This window comes from Leucopleurus acutus (assembly GCF_964270905.1).
Source record: "Leucopleurus acutus genome assembly, chromosome: 13".
Lineage (NCBI taxonomy): Eukaryota > Metazoa > Chordata > Mammalia > Artiodactyla > Delphinidae > Leucopleurus > Leucopleurus acutus.
In genome coordinates, this window is record NC_139155.1 from 66,510,052 (window position 1) to 66,528,359 (window position 18,308).

At 43.9% G+C, this 18,308-nt stretch overlaps 1 protein-coding gene across 1 annotated transcript in view; it reads left to right on the forward strand.

The window, feature by feature from the left end:
• Positions 1–2,251: 2,251 nt before the first annotated feature.
• The window catches only part of EIF4ENIF1 (eukaryotic translation initiation factor 4E nuclear import factor 1), a 42,408-nt gene continuing 26,351 nt past the window's right edge, over positions 2,252–18,308 (forward strand). The window contains exons 1-4 of the mRNA XM_082853764.1: positions 2,252–2,302; positions 3,253–3,372; positions 15,638–15,711; positions 17,957–18,084. Coding sequence (XP_082709890.1) covers positions 3,280–3,372; positions 15,638–15,711; positions 17,957–18,084 — 295 coding nt within the window. The 5' untranslated portion in view covers positions 2,252–2,302; positions 3,253–3,279. The remainder of the gene's footprint in view (positions 2,303–3,252; positions 3,373–15,637; positions 15,712–17,956; positions 18,085–18,308) is intronic.

The window sequence follows — 18,308 nt, forward strand, 5'->3', positions numbered from 1 at the left end:
CATGGTTCTACAAGACATTAAAGAAGAGCCTGGGGGAAGAGTACATCCTCCATAGGATAGACTAGAAGACACCCAGGAAATGAGCTTCAGGCCAGGCCTTTATGATAATACCTACAATGCCTTGAGCACATTTCATATATGGCTGGTGGTAATTTTAAAATATGCCCACAAATTCTGTGACACTCTTCCCGTATAAAGGTGTAGTCTAAGTCCTCTTCCCTTGAATATAGGCCAGCCTTAGCGATGCCTATCTAAGGAACAGCATGTGGCATAAGAGACAGTGACTTCGAGGCTAGGCTGTACAACTGTCTGGCCCTCTCCTAATTGGACACTTGCCTGGGAATCTAGCCACCATGTTATGAGGGAGCTCACGCCACAGAGAGACCAGGTGTAAGTGTTCCAGCAGTAGCTCCATTGGCTCCAGCTGACAGCCACCAACAACCACCAAACATGTGAGTGAGTGAGCCATTAGATGTTCCTAGCACACAGCTTTCCAGCTGATGTTGAAGGGAGCAGAGACGAGCTGTCCCAGTTAGGACCACCCCAAATTACAGATTTGGTGCAAAATAAATGTTGGGTTAAGCCATTGAGTTTGGGGGTAGTTTGTTACACAGCAAAAGATAACCAGAACAGTGGTTTTAATGTTATCTCTTTAAAGCCTGAAAATTAGGTACTACTATCTCTTTCTGCGGTACGCGGGCTCCTCACTGTTGTGGCCTCTCCCATTGCGGAGCACAGGCTCCGGACGCGCAGGCTCAGCGGCCATGACTCACGGGCCCAGCCGCTCCGCGGCATGTGGGATCTTCCCGGACCGGGGCACGAACCCTTATCCCCTAAGCATCGACAGGCAGACTCTCAACCACTGCGCCACCAGGGAAGCCCTGCTATCTCTCTTTCATAGATGAGTAAACAGGTTCAAAAAAGTGAAGTGACTGACTCCAGTTTCACACTGAGTGGCAGAGCCAGAATTTAAGAGCTTCAAAAAAATAGGCCTTCTCCACTTCTCCACAGTGGCTTGCAGAGAGAGGATAGTTGTGAGAAACTCATTTTATTCATCATTACAGACGAAAAGAAAAAGTTTTCATAATTGTTTTGTCCGTTGCCAATATACAAGGACGGGAACTTAGTGCGAAATCACTGCCCAATCGGCTGATTTCACAAGTGAAGCTCAAAGAAAGTAGGCCCCTTCAAAGAAATGTAGACTTCACTATACTTTGGCGAGAAAAATTACATTTCCCTCCACAGCCATGTATCATTCCACTGTCCCACGGGGCAGAAACCGGCTCACACGTGACCTCCGTCAAACCTTTCCTCCCCGCATGGCAATTACTCTCATTTGTTCACAGAGGAGGAAAATTATATGTGCGTCTGTGTGGCCGTCAGCCGGTCTCAGCACTACATACTAACCACCTGACATTCGCAGTTTCATCTTTCACCCAAACGCACTTGCACTTCTTCCCGTGCAGGCTATGGGGCGGGAAAGAACATTTCAATGAATCTGTCAGTCGCCTGTAGCTCATTCAAAAGCAACCGTGGCAAGTTTGCTTATCAATGCAGCAACGCGTAATCTCGCTTATTCCTCATACACATAGAGGCCATTTTAATAAGAGCGAAACTCAGAAATCAGAACTTTGCCCAAGATTACACCACCAGTAAAAAAAGAGCCAAGGTTCGAACCCCAACCGGAAGGCGCACAGCCCTCAAGTTCGCCTAACTCAAGATTCCCGCTGCCGAAGCCCCAGGGTTCTCTGCCGACGCGAACCGTGCAAACGCATCGGCCGACCCACTGCCCGACCGCGGTCACCCTGCCTGGAGAGCAGCCGGGCGGGGGTCGCGGGCTTCAAGCTCCGCCCCGCCCCGAAGCGCACGTGGGAACTGGGCGTCCTCCCCAGGGCTGCCCAAGACGACCGCCTGAGCACACCTGGGAGGGTTTCCGCGGCCCCCGGCCAGGCCTCCTCCCCCTGCCGTCATCCCCTCCCGGCCTCCGCCTCCCCGCCACCGTGCGTACGCAGGGGCCGGCGCCCAGGGAGCGCGCCGCGATGTTTCCTTTTTCCGGCCGGCACCGCCGCGGACACCTCACATCCGGGCGCGCGTCGGCGAAGGCTGCGCTGGGGCCTGGGTGCGTGGAGGGAGATATTAAGGGGGAGGGGGCCGGGGAGGAGGGGCGGAGGGCTGGGTTGCGGTTACGGCGGCTGAAGGGAGGCAATCCGAGCGGGTTGGGGGGGGCGAGAGCGAAGGCCGCGCGGAGCAGCCCTCGGACCGGCGCGGGCGGCGGGCAGGGGAGCGGCGGCCGAGGCACCGAGTAAGGGCTGGGTGGCGGTGGGGGCGCTGGGATTCGCGGCGTCGCACGCCTGGGCCCGCGGGAAGAGAAGGGGCGCGGGTGCGCTGCGCCCAGGTTCGCGGGCGTGAGCGCGAGCGCCGGGGCGCGCGCGGGGGCCGGGCAGGGGCGCGAGGCCAGCGGGGCGGCCGGCTAGCAGCGGGCGGGCTGGTGGGGCCCGAGCCGCCGGGCTGGATGGCGGCGGGCCTGTACCGGCTCCAGCTCGGAGTGCCCGGGCCGGGGGATTCGGCCTCCCCGCTTCCTCCGGCCCACCTCCCCTCCGTGAGTACTGTCCCCGCCCATTCTCCGAAGGAGGCCGCTGGGTGGGGGCCTGCGCTAGAGGCCGGGGGTTGGGGTCTCGGCCAGGGGAAGCTGAGCTTTGGAGCTGAAGCCTGCGCTCGCCCCTTCCTTGCCAGGGGCTCCCCTGACATGTCCACAGGTGCGGCTGGCCTAGTGAGGGGCGCTCTGGCCCCGTCCCCAGTCCCTGGCCTCCGGTAACAAGGGGCAGCTGGCGCCGTCCATTGGCAAGTGACAGGCACTTTACCACTGCCCGACTTCCCGGATCCCCAGCTCCAGCCAATCTCCTACCTGCCCCCACTACGAGAAACTTCTCCACTACTGCCTGAACGGCCCTCACGGGTGGCAGCGACTAATGTTGGTTTCTTTTTGTATTAAAACTGCTTAAAGGGTGGACCCTGATTTGGGCATGTTGCACTTCTCCTTTCCTTATCCTGTGATGCTTAGCTCTTTGATAGAAGAGGTATCTAAGTACCAGTGTTTCTGTTTCTAAGTGGGTTCTGGTTTATAGCGTAATTGTTGGGTGAGGGTTTTTTAAAGGTAGTCAGTCTAAGAGATATGAATTTCTGTTTCTTAAACAGTCAGGACTTATGAAAATTTATTGTTCTCAGTGACAGTTTTGTGCTGATTTCTTCCAGGTGCAAAGAACTGTAGACCAAGGAGCCATGGATAGAAGTGTGGGTGAAACAGAAAATGGAGATGCCTTCCTTGACCTGAAGAAGCAACCGGCCTCCAAATCCCCGCATCGCTATACAAAAGTAGGCTTTGTGGGCTTCCCTGGTGGCGCAGTGGTTGGGAGTCCGCCTGCCGATGCGGGGGGCGCGGGTTCGTGCCCTGGTCCGGGAGGATCCCACGAGCTGCGGAGTGGCTGGGCCCGTGGGCCATGGCCGCTGGGCCTGCGCGTCTGGAGCCTGTGCTCCGCAGCGGGAGAGGCCACAACAGTGAGAGGCCCGCGTACCGCAAAAAAAAAAAAAGTATGGTTTGTTATTAATGAAATAGTGTTTTATAGGTGAGGAGATTAGTAACATTGTGTAGGAATTTCATTAGTATTATTTAAAGTGGTAGTCTCATTCTGACTCACTATGTGAACTAAATATTAACTAGATTTAGTAAAGCATTGCTTTGAACTTTTTTCTGCAGTGTGAATACCCAGAGTTTAAACTAGAATTTGCCCCTAAGTAGCCTTCAGGTGAAGGGAATATTGGCTCGATATTCCCTGTGTGAATTTGCGGATCAGTATATGTTGGCAGACAAATTCTGTAACAGCTGTGTAATTGATGTGTTATTGACTTACATTCCATAGAGTAAGGATTTCAGCTCTGGGATGCCTCACAGAAATCAGTGTCCTCTGTATTGATGTTTCCTTGAGAGGCGAACTCCCCACAGGAATACTCTGGTGTGCTTGCCTAGGGTAACCAGATTTTTTAATTCTTTTTTTTTTTTTTTTTTACTTCCTGTTGTAAAATGCATATGGACTCAACAAAAGTTAAGACGTCAAGCTAAAAACTTGTCGTGATTTAAAACTCCTCCAGATATCTCCTCTTTCAGGGGGGTGGGGGAGGAGGAATCACCTGAAGGTTGTATATTTATTGAAGCTATTGTTTCACTGTCCTGTGGGCTACTGAACATTTCTGAAGAGGTTGACTGGAGCAGTGAATTCTCCTAGTGCACTGAACTGTGTTGAGCTGGAGTACATAAAATGTGCATGGGACTGTTGACGGGAAGGGTTGTGCCCTAGTTGGGCCCATATCTGTTATTTCCCTGGTGTGAACCCCATCAAGGATTCTAACGTGGTTATCATCCCTGGCTTCCCAGAATACCGATTGGTTAGTATTTTAAACTCGGGCTTTGTTTGTGTACTGATGCTACTACTCTTAACTACTTGATAAACTATCCGATGCTATTGGAGTAATATTCATTTTTAGCATTAAAAAAAAAAACTTGAGGAAAAGAGTGTTTTCAGGTGTAAAAGAGTTTTGGTTAATTGCTGTATTAGTACAATCTGTTTTGGCATGACAGAATGTGAGTTGATAGAAAGCACTTTACTTCTTCATTCAGATTTGGTCTTCCCAAATATAGTTTCCCTCAAACCTGAGAGTGCTTGTATAGTATTTCACAACTTAAATTCATTACCTAAAATGTTGACAGGTGAAATCTGAATGGAGAAAAGCTTATTAAATGAAGGGAAAGTGATTTAAACTGCTCTTATTGATATAAGCTCATGTGAATTCAGGTCTCCCAGCAGTTTTTGAATAAAAGTTCTGACTGGTACTTTATGTGTAGAGTCCAGGCATAGAGGCTTTTGAATCACTGTCACACACTCATCAGAGGGTAGTATGTATATTTCATCTTTAATGTATATGCATCTTTATGCATAAGTCATTTTTAGGAAGATATTATTAGTCTTTCTTAGTGTGGAACTTATATATGTCTACAGTAAAGACTGAGAAGCTCAATATTGCCCATTTTTGACAATCCAACCTCAGAATTCTGCCATGCTTAGATAAATGTGCCTTAAAGAAATTTTTAGGTTGTCAGTTAAGTTTACATTCAATGGTCTTCTCTCCCCAATTTAGTTAGAAATAGTTTTACTTTCCACTTCATTCAAGAGTACTTAGTTAATGGCAATTTTAGGGTCATGTTTAGGCAGTGTTGGGGTATTAGGGTAGTGCTTTCATATATATGTTTCTCAACACTCTGGTAATTTTATGTGGGATTTGAGGCAAACTAAGCCTTTTTCCTTTTGAAGGAAGTTTGAAACAGTCCTATGTTCTGAGCACTATAATAAATGTCTTTTGGTTCCACAACGGGAATAATATTTGAGCCATCGTACTCCCTATATACATACTGGGATCAAACTATTGGAATAAATAAAACATTTAGTAATGTTTCTGCCACTTCAGGTTCACAAGCTAGAAAGTTTAGAAGCAGTAGAAGGAAACTGTTCTCAGTGATTTTTGTAAGTGATGTCTTTTCTGAAAACTTTTGTAATTGAGGGATTTGTAATTAACTACAGGGTCAAGAAAACACTGGCCAGATGAGAGGGTTTCTTAAGCTTTGACCCTTCTCCACTTAGTAGTATTCAGTTGTTTTATGGAATAACGTGAATAGTCTGTTCAGAATTCGAGGTTTTTTCCCTATGCAGGAGGAGGAGTTCAGATGTTTGGCGAGTGCTTTTCAAGGTAACAGACCAGAGTTTCCTGTGTGGTAGGACATCCTTTAGTCCAGCTAGCTTCTCAAACCTTAATGTGTCTGGGGATCAGCTGTGAACCTTGGTAAAGTGTGAATTCTGATTGTTAGGGCAGGGGTGGACTTGAAAATGTGGCCTCTTAACCAGCTCCCAGGTGGTGCCCATTCTGCTGGTCCACTGACCATGCTTTGAGTAGCAAGGCTTTAGTCTTCTGTGGAGAACTTAAAATATGGTGTTGATGTTGTCAAGCAACTCAGGTGCATAGTTACTCCCCAGGGTTCAGTTGGTGTCGATTGTGTTTCCATGAATGTCTCAGGAACTCAAGTTAGGGTCACATTGGGAATTTTCAGGCCTACTACTAAGCCTCAGTGATTATTAATTTGGATGGTTATGAGTAGCTTTATTATATGCACCTGCTATCCTGAGGGTCTTGAGCCCTTAATTTATAAGCCCACTCAGGTCCATTTTGCCAGGCCAGATTCCTAAGATCAAAAGCTATGTTTTGGTAGTATTCAAATGTGCAATTTTTCTAAAGTGATTGCATTATGTTGAAGGACTTTGGGAGGTTATAGACTGGGGTCTCACATCAAAAGTCATGGATTAAAAATGGTTTAGACAGTGGTTCTCAAAGTGTGGTCCTCAAAACTACCATTTAGTATCATCTGGTAAATTGTTAGAAATACAAAATCTCGGGCCCCATCTCAGAGGTATTGAATCAAACTCTAGGGTTAGGGCCAGCCATCACTGGCTGAATAACAAGTAATTCAGAGAATTCTGACTCAGATTCAAGTTTGAGAACCATTAGTTTAGAAAACAGGAGGTAGTGAGGCTTATTAGTGGAAAAAGTTTGGGACTCATTCAGCTTTTTCTTACCTTCATCAGTGGTCCTTGTTTACCAGTTCTTGAGATGTAGTACCTGCTCTTCTATCAGTGATACCATCTTCTGCTTGAAGTACAAAATAGAAATGCTTTGGCCTGTCCCACTATTCAGATCCATGTTTTTTCCTTCAAGCGAACAGACTGATCTTCTTAGATCACAAAGTATTACGTACTTTGTGCTTTCTTCTTTGCTCCTGTAGCTTGCCACTGACTCCTTGTTGAATGCAGTCACCTGCCAGTTGGACACGGAATAAAAGCGGAGGACACTCAGAATATTCAGCTTGATACTGACCATTGTTAACCATGCATGTTAAATCTACCAGCTGAAAAATAGGTGTTGGATTTTCTGAGTTATACCTGTGTGCTCTTCATTGCCTTGACCAGTTATAAATTGGCACCATTTTATTTGTCATTGTAGGGATCTTTAAAGGAGCCCACCCTAATTTGTGGCTGATGGGCAGTTGGTCACAGTGGTACAGCCATGTTTGTGTCTTTGCTTTGTTTCTTTGTTTTGTTTTGTTTGTTTTGGCCATGCCACACAGCTTGCAGGATCTTAGTTCCCTGGCCAGGGATTGAACCCGGGCCCCAGCAGTGAAAGCACCAAGTCCTAGCCACTGGACCACCAGAGAATTCCCTGTCTTTGCTTTAAAATCATTAAGAAAACAGACAAGCAACTGAATTGGACTGATTTGAGTAATCCTTCTAGCCTTCTTGGAGAGAATCATTTGCAAGACTTGAAGTCAAGCCTTTGAGAATACTCTTTGATTTAAATTCTAGGTTGAAATCAGTAGTCCGATGGTCAGTTTTTGCTATACAAAGATCTCATTTGATAACTTCATGGGTATCTCATAAACTGAGTTGAATAGTAGGCTCTAACAGGTGGCATTTCAGTAAGGCACTTAGCTATAAACTTCTAAGCTAGGATAAAAATAGGGGTGCCTGTTTATATGGGGGAAGGCAGAATTGTGGTACCAAAAATCATGATACCATGTTAATGTTTCAGCTGTCCAGAAACCTGACTGGAAGTTCTTAGAGGGGGCTGGCTGGCAACACCATAGATACTGTCTTCTGACTGCTCTTTCCTACCTGTTCCGATTTTAAGTCATCTTGAAAAGTTGGGATTAAGGGCCCTTGCCCCCTTGGGTATCCTCTCCTCCTTCCTCATGGTGGGAACTTCTAGCTAGATAATGAGCCAGTAATTTCACAATTGGAACGTCTGACATAGAAATCTGTGGTTCTAGCACCCCTTCCTAAATCTTTGGTTCAGGAAGGGGTGCTGTAAGAGGAGCTGGCCTAGGGGGAGCCTGCCCGAGGAGTTGGCAGTTCGTTCAGGGTTCCCAGCAGTCCCACTGGACTGGGACAGACCGAACACTGAGTGACAAAGCTGCTGAGAGGGGTTGGGCACCTTCCCCTGTCCTCTCAAGAGAATCACTGGAGAGGAGAGGATAAGGGGCCACTGAGCCCCACTGCCTGGTTTGGGATCCCCCACTCTTCCACCTACTTAACCTGTGTTGCCTTCAGTCATATTCTCAACTTCTCTGACTCTCATCTTTTTCCCCTGTAAAATGCAGATAGAATAGTATCTAACCCATAGGATTTTTGTGGGGAATAAATGAGAAAATGAATATTAAGTGCTTAGAAAAGTGGCTGGCACACTATAAGTGTTAAAAACTGCTTATGATGGGGGCCTCCCTGGTGGCGCAGTGGTTGAGAGTCCGCCTGCCGATGCAGGGGACACGGGTTCGTGCCCCGGTCCGGGAAGATCCTACATGCCGCGGAGCGGCTGGGCCCGTGAGCCATGGCCGCTGAGCCTGCGCATCCCGGAGCCTGTGCTCCGCAACGGGAGAGGCCACAACAGTGAGAGGCCCGCGTACTGCAAAAAAAAAAACTGCTTATGATGTAATAAAGGTGGGGGAGATACTGAAAGATAGCTTCTTTAGATACCACCTTTAGATCAAGGTGCTTATTTTCTAAATGTCACAGTAACAATCTCCATTTTGATATGAAACCAGAAAGCACTATGAAGATGTAATGCTACCACCCTAAAAATGATTTTCATAAGTTTCCTTCTGGTACTTATTTACCTGCTTACTTCATGTTTTACATTGCTTTTATCGGTTGTATAAACGCATTTAAAAGCCAAGGTTTATTTTTATTGTGTTGGCCAGATCAACAGAAAAAGCAGGGTTTCCTTTTTTTTTTTTCCCCTATTCCCATTTTCTTAGCTTCACATAAATCCTTTCAATAGAAGAAAGTCTTTGCATCAAATCAGCCACCATTAGAGGCTTGGGTGAATCCAGGTGCTGAGTCCTGCTTATCAGCTCTGCAGGATCCAGTTTGCATCCTGACCTGCCTGTAAGAACTGTTCTAAACGGTGCCCCTTTAGCAACAAACCTCATGAATGGGGGATGGTGGAAGGTATCTCAGGCACCCCCTGTGTCATTCGTTCACCATTGCCCTGGCTGTCATCTATGAATGCCATTACCCCATTGTGATCTATTTTTAAAAGCTTTCTAAGCCTTTCAGAAAAGTCATGTGACTCATAGATTGAAATATCAGGTCAGTCAGCAACCATCTGAGAGCCTGATGGGCCAAGCCCAATGTTAGTGGGTGTGTGGAGGGTGGGGACTAGAAGAGGAGGTCAAAGGGGGACCCAACCCAAGCGCTGCTCCAGGGACATGCGCCTTCTTTAGGAAGAGCCAGGCACACATAGGTGAGATACTGGGGCACTTCTACGGCGCTCAGACCACTAACAGTAAAATAACAATATCCACGGTAATCATAAAAAGTTGGGCTTTTTACTCTTGTGAATTGAATTCAGCTCACGGAGGTAAAGAACATTTCCCCTTTCATCTCCTTCTATAAGTGACTTGTGTGAAATTCTATAATAGATTGTCATCAGAATGCATAGCTGCTTCTGCAGGGGATTTCTGCAGAAAGAAACTGTATAAGGTTTTAACCACTGTTGCTTTGGGCTTATACTCACATCATTTGCTTTCTACTTTAATTCTGATCACTGAAAGTGGGTGTCCATATTAGTAATTCCCAAATAGACTCTTTGGGAAGACTTGACACATTTTCTTTAAGGAAGGCTGCTAAAACTAAGAAAATGTGTTTATACTTCCTTGGGTGTGGGACTCTTAGCCAGTTAGCAGCTTGTTCTTGCCTGGTCAGGTTTTAGTAACCTATGCAAAAATTAAGGTCTCTGTTGATAACTCTTCTCTTGTCCAGATAATAATTTTAGTGAACTTGTTCACAATGTAAGTTTCTGTGGATTGTCAGGACTCTACAAAAGGGTAATCTCACATTCCCTCCTGAAATACTCATAGGGAAGGAGCACTCCCAGTTCAAAATGGGCACTTCGAAGTATTTTGCCTTTAGCCAAACTTGAAGGTTTTCTTTGAAAATATCCCAGAGGGATTCCTTTCCAGGAATAGTTGCTGTTAAGGACTCTTGAGATGGCAAGTTCAAGAAGACTTCTTTTGAGAGATTGGAGAGCAGTGGGGCCAGGGACCACAGTCATCTGCCTGTGCTAGCCACTAAGCATGGCACACAGGAAGTGTTCTGTGGACAGTTACGAAAGAGCAAACTCTGTGTTGACTTAGCGTATGGTTTCTCTCCTCCGCACTTAACTGGGGAATCCTCTCAAGCTGGGATACCATCTTAAGCAACTTAAGACATTGCTGAAGGTAATAGGTTTAGTTCTCTAAACCTAATGAGGAGGATCTCATTTTTCCCTAAATGTTGGGGTGGACCTTGGGCCACATTTTGAGAAACGTGATTGGTTTAAAGCACTACTTTTTAACCTCTGTGGGGTCCATTGGAGGTCTTTGGATAACCATTGGAGATGAACACTCATTGCAGAAATTGCACAAATGCGTTTTGTGTATGGTTTCCTTGATGCTGTGAAACTGGTTTAAGAAGCCCTGCTCTTAAGAACAGTACCTGTAGTGTGACCTAGATGTTTAAAGTTATTCCTAGGAGCTATTCAATCCAAGAATTGTTTTGTTTCCCCAGTTCTCAGCCTATTAATAAAGAAAATTGCTCTTCATCCTCTGTAGACAGGTGGGCTGTGTTTTGGACATTGCATTTGGTCAGAGGCATACCGTGGCACAGTCGGTGCTGCTGGCGTGGTTGATGCCTGTGTGCAACTCGCCCACTGTTCCACTTTGTGCTCTTACAGGCCTGTCAAGTTTGTACATTGAGCATTCACACCTAGAATACACCAAGCGTATAAAGTCAACAAAGAAAACTGGAATAATATGGGAGGGAAAATTAAAACATTTTTACCAACCTGAGCCACTCTTTTGTATCCAAGGGTAGTTGGCATTTATAAATCTGTGATTAGAGCAGTAAGTCTGTAACAAGAGAAATTAAACAAAACATTAACCTCTGGTAACTAAACCTCTTAGTTTAATTTACTTAAAAAATTTTTTTTTGAGATAGAATTCACATACATAAAATTCACCCCTTTTAAAGTGTACCATTTAGTGGTTTTTAGTAAATTCACAGAGTTGTACAACCATCACTACTATCTAATCCAGAATATTTTCATCTTGGCAAACAAACAACCCATTAACAATCACCCCTGCCCCTTATCCCCTTCCCCCAGGCCCTGGCAACCATTAACCTACTTTCTGACTCAATGGATTTACCCATTTTGAACGTTGCATATAAAGAGAATCTACGGTATGTGGCCTCTTGTGTCTGACTTCTTACACTTAACATAGTGTTTTCAAGGTTCATGTTGTACCATGTATGAGTACTTTATTCTGTTTTGTTGCTACATATTAATTGTATAGGTTTACCACATTTTGTTTAACCATTTATCATTTGATGGACACATGGGTTGTTTAAACTTTTTGGCTGTTGTGAATAATGCTGTGAGCATTTGTGTACAAGGTTTTTGTGTGAACATAATTTTTCATTTTTCTTTGGTTTATAACTAGGAGTGGGATTGCTGGATCATGTGGTAACTGTGTTTAAGTTTTTGAAGAACTGCCACCATTTTCCACAGCAGCCGCACCATTTTCCATTCCCATCAGCAATGTTAGAGGGTTCTAGTTTCTTTACATCCTTGTTAATACTTATTTTCCCTTTTTTTAAAAATAGCCATCCTAGTAGCCATTACATGGTATCTCGCTGTGGTTTTGACTTGCATTTGCCTGATGACTAATGATGTTGAACATCTTTCATGTGTTTGTTGGCCATTTGTGTATCTTTGGAGAAAAATCTATTGATCTTTTACCTGTTTTTTAAATTGGGTTATTGTCTTTTTGTTGTTGAGTTGTACGCGTTCTATGTTCTAGACTCTTATCAGATACGTGATTTGTAAATATTTTTTTCTGTCCCATGGGTTGTCATTTCACTTTCTTGACAGTGTCATAGGAAGCAAAAAAATTTCTAAATTTGAAGTCAAATTTATCTTTTTTCTTTGGTTGCTTAGGCTTTTGTTGTCATAGCTAAATAACATTGCTTAATCCAAGGTCATGAAGATTTATACCTATGTCTTCTTCTAAGAGTTTTATAGTCATAGCTCATATGTTTAAGTCTTTGATACATTTTGAGTTTCTTTTTGTATATAGTATGAGACAGGGGTAAACTTTATTTTTTTGAACAGTCAGATTTACAGAAAAGCTGGAAACATATCTTATATTGGTATGGTACCGTTATTACAATTAACAATGTTGATACATTGTGATTAACTAAAGTCCATACTTTATTCACATTTCCTTAGTTTTAAACCAGTGTCCTTTTTCTGTTCCAGGATTCCATCCAGGAGACCATATTACATTTAGTTGTCATCTCTCCTTAGCCTCCTCATTTCCCTTTTTTGTAAGGCTTTTTTTTTACCTTTGTTCAAATATTTTTTGATCCCCGCAAATAGAACATTTTGGTCCATCTACATGTTTTGCGGCTGTGTTAAAATTTTAATCTTTGCAAGTTGACTCCTAAATAAATAGATAAAATCATTAGCATTTCAGCAAACAGCTGCAGTAATAATAGAGAACACCTATCACTTGGGCTCCCTATTATCATTTGGAGTTAAAAGTTTCAAACAGAGCCTCATTGTTTAGAAACTTTTTGTATATTGAGAATATACATATTTAAGTATGAAATATATTGCCCTTGGTTTAATAGTATACTAGGATTCTTAGTTTAATATTTGGATTTGAGGGTGGTGGAGCGAGGGGATATGTAATAATCTTTGGGTTGCTTCTAATAGCAGAAGATTGCTTTGCAGTGTTTTTTCCTGTAGTGTATAAGTATTTCCTATATTGCAAGGTCCTTCCTGTTTTTACTGGAAAATGTTTTAAGCCCTACTGTTCTTAGGATTTCTGTATTGTTGCATCTGCAATCATCATAACTACTATTGGTCCATCTTCCCCACCCCTCACCACCAAATTTGTGTCACCCCTGCCCTGTGACGCTGTGTTCACCATGCAGATTTCACTGGACTCCAGTCTCTACTGGCAATTTGCAGGTGGTATGTCAGTACTTCGACAGTTTTTTCAGAATTTTGAGTAGCCTTTAGACATTTTCTTATATTTGGAATTCTGTTTATCTCAGACTTCCAAATTTTTCTAGGTATATCTACCCAATTAATAAGACATAATTCATAAATGAATCCTAAATAAATGTAAATAATTGATATTCTGGTTTTAAAACTAAAATGTCATCTTGTTCTAGGGCATTTTGCTATTTCTCACCTAATGGAGAAAACATTTAGGTGCCTCAGGTGTCTGAAGATACTGAGTAACTTGGCATGCTTATATGCTGTGATTCCTGTAGGCTGAGAGAGTAACTCTATCCCTCCGTATTTACCCCAAGATATGGGAAGCAGTGATCAGAGAAGCAGCAAGCATTCTGTTGTGAGGCCTGTGACAGGGGTGTTGGAGAGGCCACAGCACAATGGTATACGCTTTTTTGCAAGGCAGTTGTAGCATTTTACTGGTACTGAGAGTTTGGGAATTGCTGGGTTTTTTTTTTTTTTTTGCAGTACGCGGGCCTCTCACCGCTGCGGCCTCTCCCGTTGTGGAGCACAGGCTCCGGACGCGCAGGCCCAGCGGCCACGGCTCACAGGGCCAGCCGCTCGCGGCATGTGGGATCTTCCCGGACCGGGGCACGAACCCGTGTCCCCTGCATCGGCAGGTGGACTCTCAACCACTGCACCACCAGGGAAGCCCTGGGAATTGCTGTTTTTAACTTTACTATGAAAATGTTTATATAAAAAGGAGGCAGTGGTTTTGTGTATACGCATGTGTATGAGCAGGTGTGCGTGTGGGCACACGTGTGCATATATAACCGCAATATTTCCTAGTTCTGCTGAGAGGGCCTAGAAGCAATGAGGATACCCAGTTCCCAAATCTTGATTTATTATACTATTCCCCACTTAAAGGAACTTGGATTTCTCAAGAAATGGCTGACTCTGGGGTTAGGACAGGATGAGTACAACATAAGATAGAAGGTAAGAAAGTGCTTTTAAAAAATGATGGGGCATGTCAAAAGGATGCAGGAGCCTGCTTGAAGAGACTCTCAATTTGAGCACCAAAATAATTAAGGACATTAATGAATTATAGACCATTGGAAAAGCTGGGAATCTGTGAGCCCATGTCAATAATAAATAGGTAAATAAAAGGGGGAGAAGGGAGGGTTTGTATTTACAGTGGAATGCCAAGTGCCTGACTGGTAATTATGGAGGGAGGCCTACAGTTGAAAAATCAATATTGGTTTGGCTCAGAATCACCAGCAGATGCTAAATTTATGGGGAAATTTTGATGAAGGCTAGAATATTTGAATGATTTTAAAGTGTCTCCCCACAGATTGCATACTGATTGCAAATGGGAATGTAGTAACTAAAGAGTAAAACTGGAGAGTACCTTGACCAGGTGGTTAACATCAAGTTAACATCACTGATGAGGGGCACATGGGTGACATAGGCATCCAGAGGTGATGCTCTGAGGTGGACATCTCTTAGGTTAGTATTCTGCTCCAGAGATGCTTACCCTCAATCTAATCATGAAGAAACATTAGACAAACCTAAAATGAATAATGTTCTTTTTTTTAAAAAAAAAAAAAAAAGTAGGCTTTATTCTTTAGAAATGCTGATATCATAAAAGACAAAAGAAGTTGTAGAAATGTTCCAGATTAGAGACCAAAGAGACATGACAACCAATATCTGGTTCTAGACTGGATCCTGTGTTAGATTCTAATAAAAGGTAATATAAAGGACATTATTGGGTCATTTGACAAAATTGGAATCCAGAGAGATAAAGTGTTATTGATAACTGGTTGTATAAAACTGACAACACTTCTCAACCAGGTTCTGCAGAAGTGAGCCCTTATGCCCTAAGGCATCCATTGTATGTAATAGATTCTTTTCTCTCCTGTGCATCTAAAGTGATACTGGCCAAGTATAATCCTTGGGAGAATGGAAAAATAGTCACTCAAATTATTTTCTATAGGGCTTAATTCTCTCATGGAGCCACAAAAAAAGGCTGTGAAAGAATATGCTCATTTTTAGGAAACAGGCACTGAAGTATTTAGGGGTAAAGGACCATGTACATTAAAAAAAAAAAAAAAATCTGTCCCTTTGTAAGTTGGCATCTAATGCATTTAAGACCAGTCAGAATAGCTGAAGGTTTTATGTAAGCCTAAAGCTACCATGGCTTGATCAGCGTTCAGTGTTGTGGGGTGTATTATTGGACAGAAGTTTATGAGAGAGTGTGTTTTAGCAATAAACTGATCACTTACGTTATTTGCCAATTCTGCTTGAGCTTCTGCTGAGAACCTTGAGCTGACTCTGGTTCTTTCTGGAATAAGTCAGGGTATAAATAAATAAGAACTGTATGAACTGCTTAAGGTAGACAGTCAGTTACTGATAACAAAAATAAGTTGAAAATATGTGGCCCAAGAAATATTGTTCAAAATCACCATATGATTTCTCTTTCTAGGAGGAGCTCTTGGATATTAAAGAACGCCCTCATTCCAAACAAAGGCCTTCGTGCCTCTCTGAGAAATATGACAGGTATCTGTGGGGGTCAACTTCTTGTTACACCAAACTTAATAAATGGAGTTGTATTGTTTTGCTGGAATTACGAGTGGGGAGATTTCAGGGGTAATGACATTGGGCTTCCACACAAATAAATTGCACGTAAGCTATGAACATGACTAAATAGCATCTCACTGCACTGTCTTCATCGGCTTTGTTATTAATTAGCTGAAATTCAGAGATTTAAGCTGCAAGGAACTCTAAGGACAACTAAACCAATTCTCTTTCAACTAACTGGTGATGAAACTAAAACTAGAAAATGACACATTGGTCAAAGGCACCTTGTCAAAAAGCAGAAGTAAGACTTGAACACAGGAGTCCTGACCAGAGTCTTTTCTCTCTACCAGTGGTTTTTTGCACTGTGCTTTGAGGGTCCTTCCAGGGCCTGCCTGGGGCAGGACGATCAGGAGGACTCTGGGCCTTCTATCAGTCCCCCACCCCTCACCCCCAAACAAAAGAGCCATTCAGATTTTTTGGGGTGGTTTGTTTTGTTTTCGCCGCACTTACGGCATGCGGCATCTTAGTTCCCTGACCATGGATGGAACCTGAGCCCCCTGCAGTGGAAGCACAGAGTCTTAACCACTGGACTGCCAAGGAAGTCCCCACATTAGCCCTTTTGCATCTTGGGCTCCTTCATAAGGTAGAAAGCTTTGGTTTGAGAAGGCTATAGCTAAAAATGGTCTGAAAGTCTCTTAGAATAACCCTACATTGCACTTCTTATGGTTATCTTAAGACGTTAAGGTCACTTTTTTTTTTTTTTTTTCCCGGTACGCGGGCCTCTCACTGTCGTGGCCTCTCCCATCGCGGAGCACAGGCTCTGGACGTGCAGGCCCAGCGGCCATGGCTCACAGGCCCAGCCGCTCCGCGGCATGTGGGATCTTCCCGGACCAGGGCATGAACCCGTGTCCCCTGCATCGGCAGGCGGACTCTCAACCACTGCGCCACCAGGGAAGCCCTAAGGTCACTTCTTAAATATCAAGGTAGATGGTTCATATTGGCCCACATTTTTAAAAATATATATAGTGTTTAATTTTTTGATAGACTAGCACACGCTTTTTTTTTTTCTTTTTTTGTGGTACGCGGACCTCTCACTGCCGTGGCCCCTCCCGCCGTGGAGCACAGACTCCGGGCACGCAGGCCCAGCGGCCACGGCCCATGGGCCCAGCTGCTCCGCGGCATGTAGGATCCTCCTGGACCAGGGCAGGAACCCGCATCCCCTGCATCGGCAGGTGGACCCCCAGCCACTGCGCCACCAGGGAAGCCCGCACATGCTTTTTTTAATTTTGTACATGGACAGTTCAGAAGGTTGCTAAATCTGGACTCCTCACCACTTTCCCCTGGTGAGGGTGATACTTGAATAATGGCTATTCTAATTGGTTAGGAGTTTTTGCTAAGTCTCAGATTAGCTGGGGGTTTTCTTTGTTTTTGTTTAGTTTTTTCTTCATTAAAGCTGTAAAGGTTTTTTATGCCTCAAATTCAATTTTCTTGTTACAGCTGTTTCTTCTTGGCGTAAAATAGTTATCATGGGCACATACTCCCTTTGATTCTGAAGTGGAGACATTGTGCCTAATAATAATAATGAAAATAAGAGAGATGGAGGAAACAGTTTCTCATCCTAGCAGAGCTAGAGTTAGGTACCAGATCGTTGGGCTCCAAAGCTTCTCCTCTGCACACTGTACCACCTGCCACCCCATCATTAGTGTGGGAGTAACGAAGTCAAACCCAGACTACACACTTTAGGCTCTTAAATAGCTGTCTGTCCTACTTGTGGGAAAAACTGAGACTGTACATAGAAATTCTGGAAAATACACACTAAGCCTTCCAGGAGCTGCTTCCAATAAGAGGATTAAGGGGCTTTTTCCTCCCTTTACTAATCTTCAGTAAACTGAGTAATCAATATTTATGGAGCATTTCTTTGTATAGGACAGGCATAGATACTATAATCCATATGCACCCCAAGGTTTGTGGTCTGGATGTTTCATTTATGCACAAACCACTGCTTTTCAAGTGACTATTGCTATTATGTGAACAACAACAATGTATTGCTGAATTTATTAGTTGTTTTTATTTTCATCTTAAAAGAGAGAACCATTCTGATGGCAACCATAAAGTTTTATATTGGAAAGGGGTTTCCATAACCTGTCACCTGAAGTAGTAGAAATTAGACTACGTGTGTTATTCATGGTGCAAGTTCTAACTGTTGGTGCCCTTTGACTTGCAGTGATGGTGTCTGGGATCCTGAGAAGTGGCATGCCTCCCTCTACCCAGCTTCAGGACGGAGTTCACCAATGGAAAGTCTGAAGAAAGAGTTAGATACAGATCGGCCTTCCCTGGTGCGCAGGATAGTAGGTGAGCACAGTCTCTGAGAAGTGGGGGCAGCAGTTTTGGAGACAGTGCTCTTTGCTGCTGGCTTCATTCTTAGCTGTGAGAGTTTTATGCATTGGGAGAAAGTATCATTATCAGGAAACTGACTTAACAGTTTATTTCTTTTTTTTGAATATTATTTTATTTTTTTAAAGTTCATTTCTGATTAGCAGAGTAAAATCATAGCCTTCCTATGTAGCAGTGGTGAG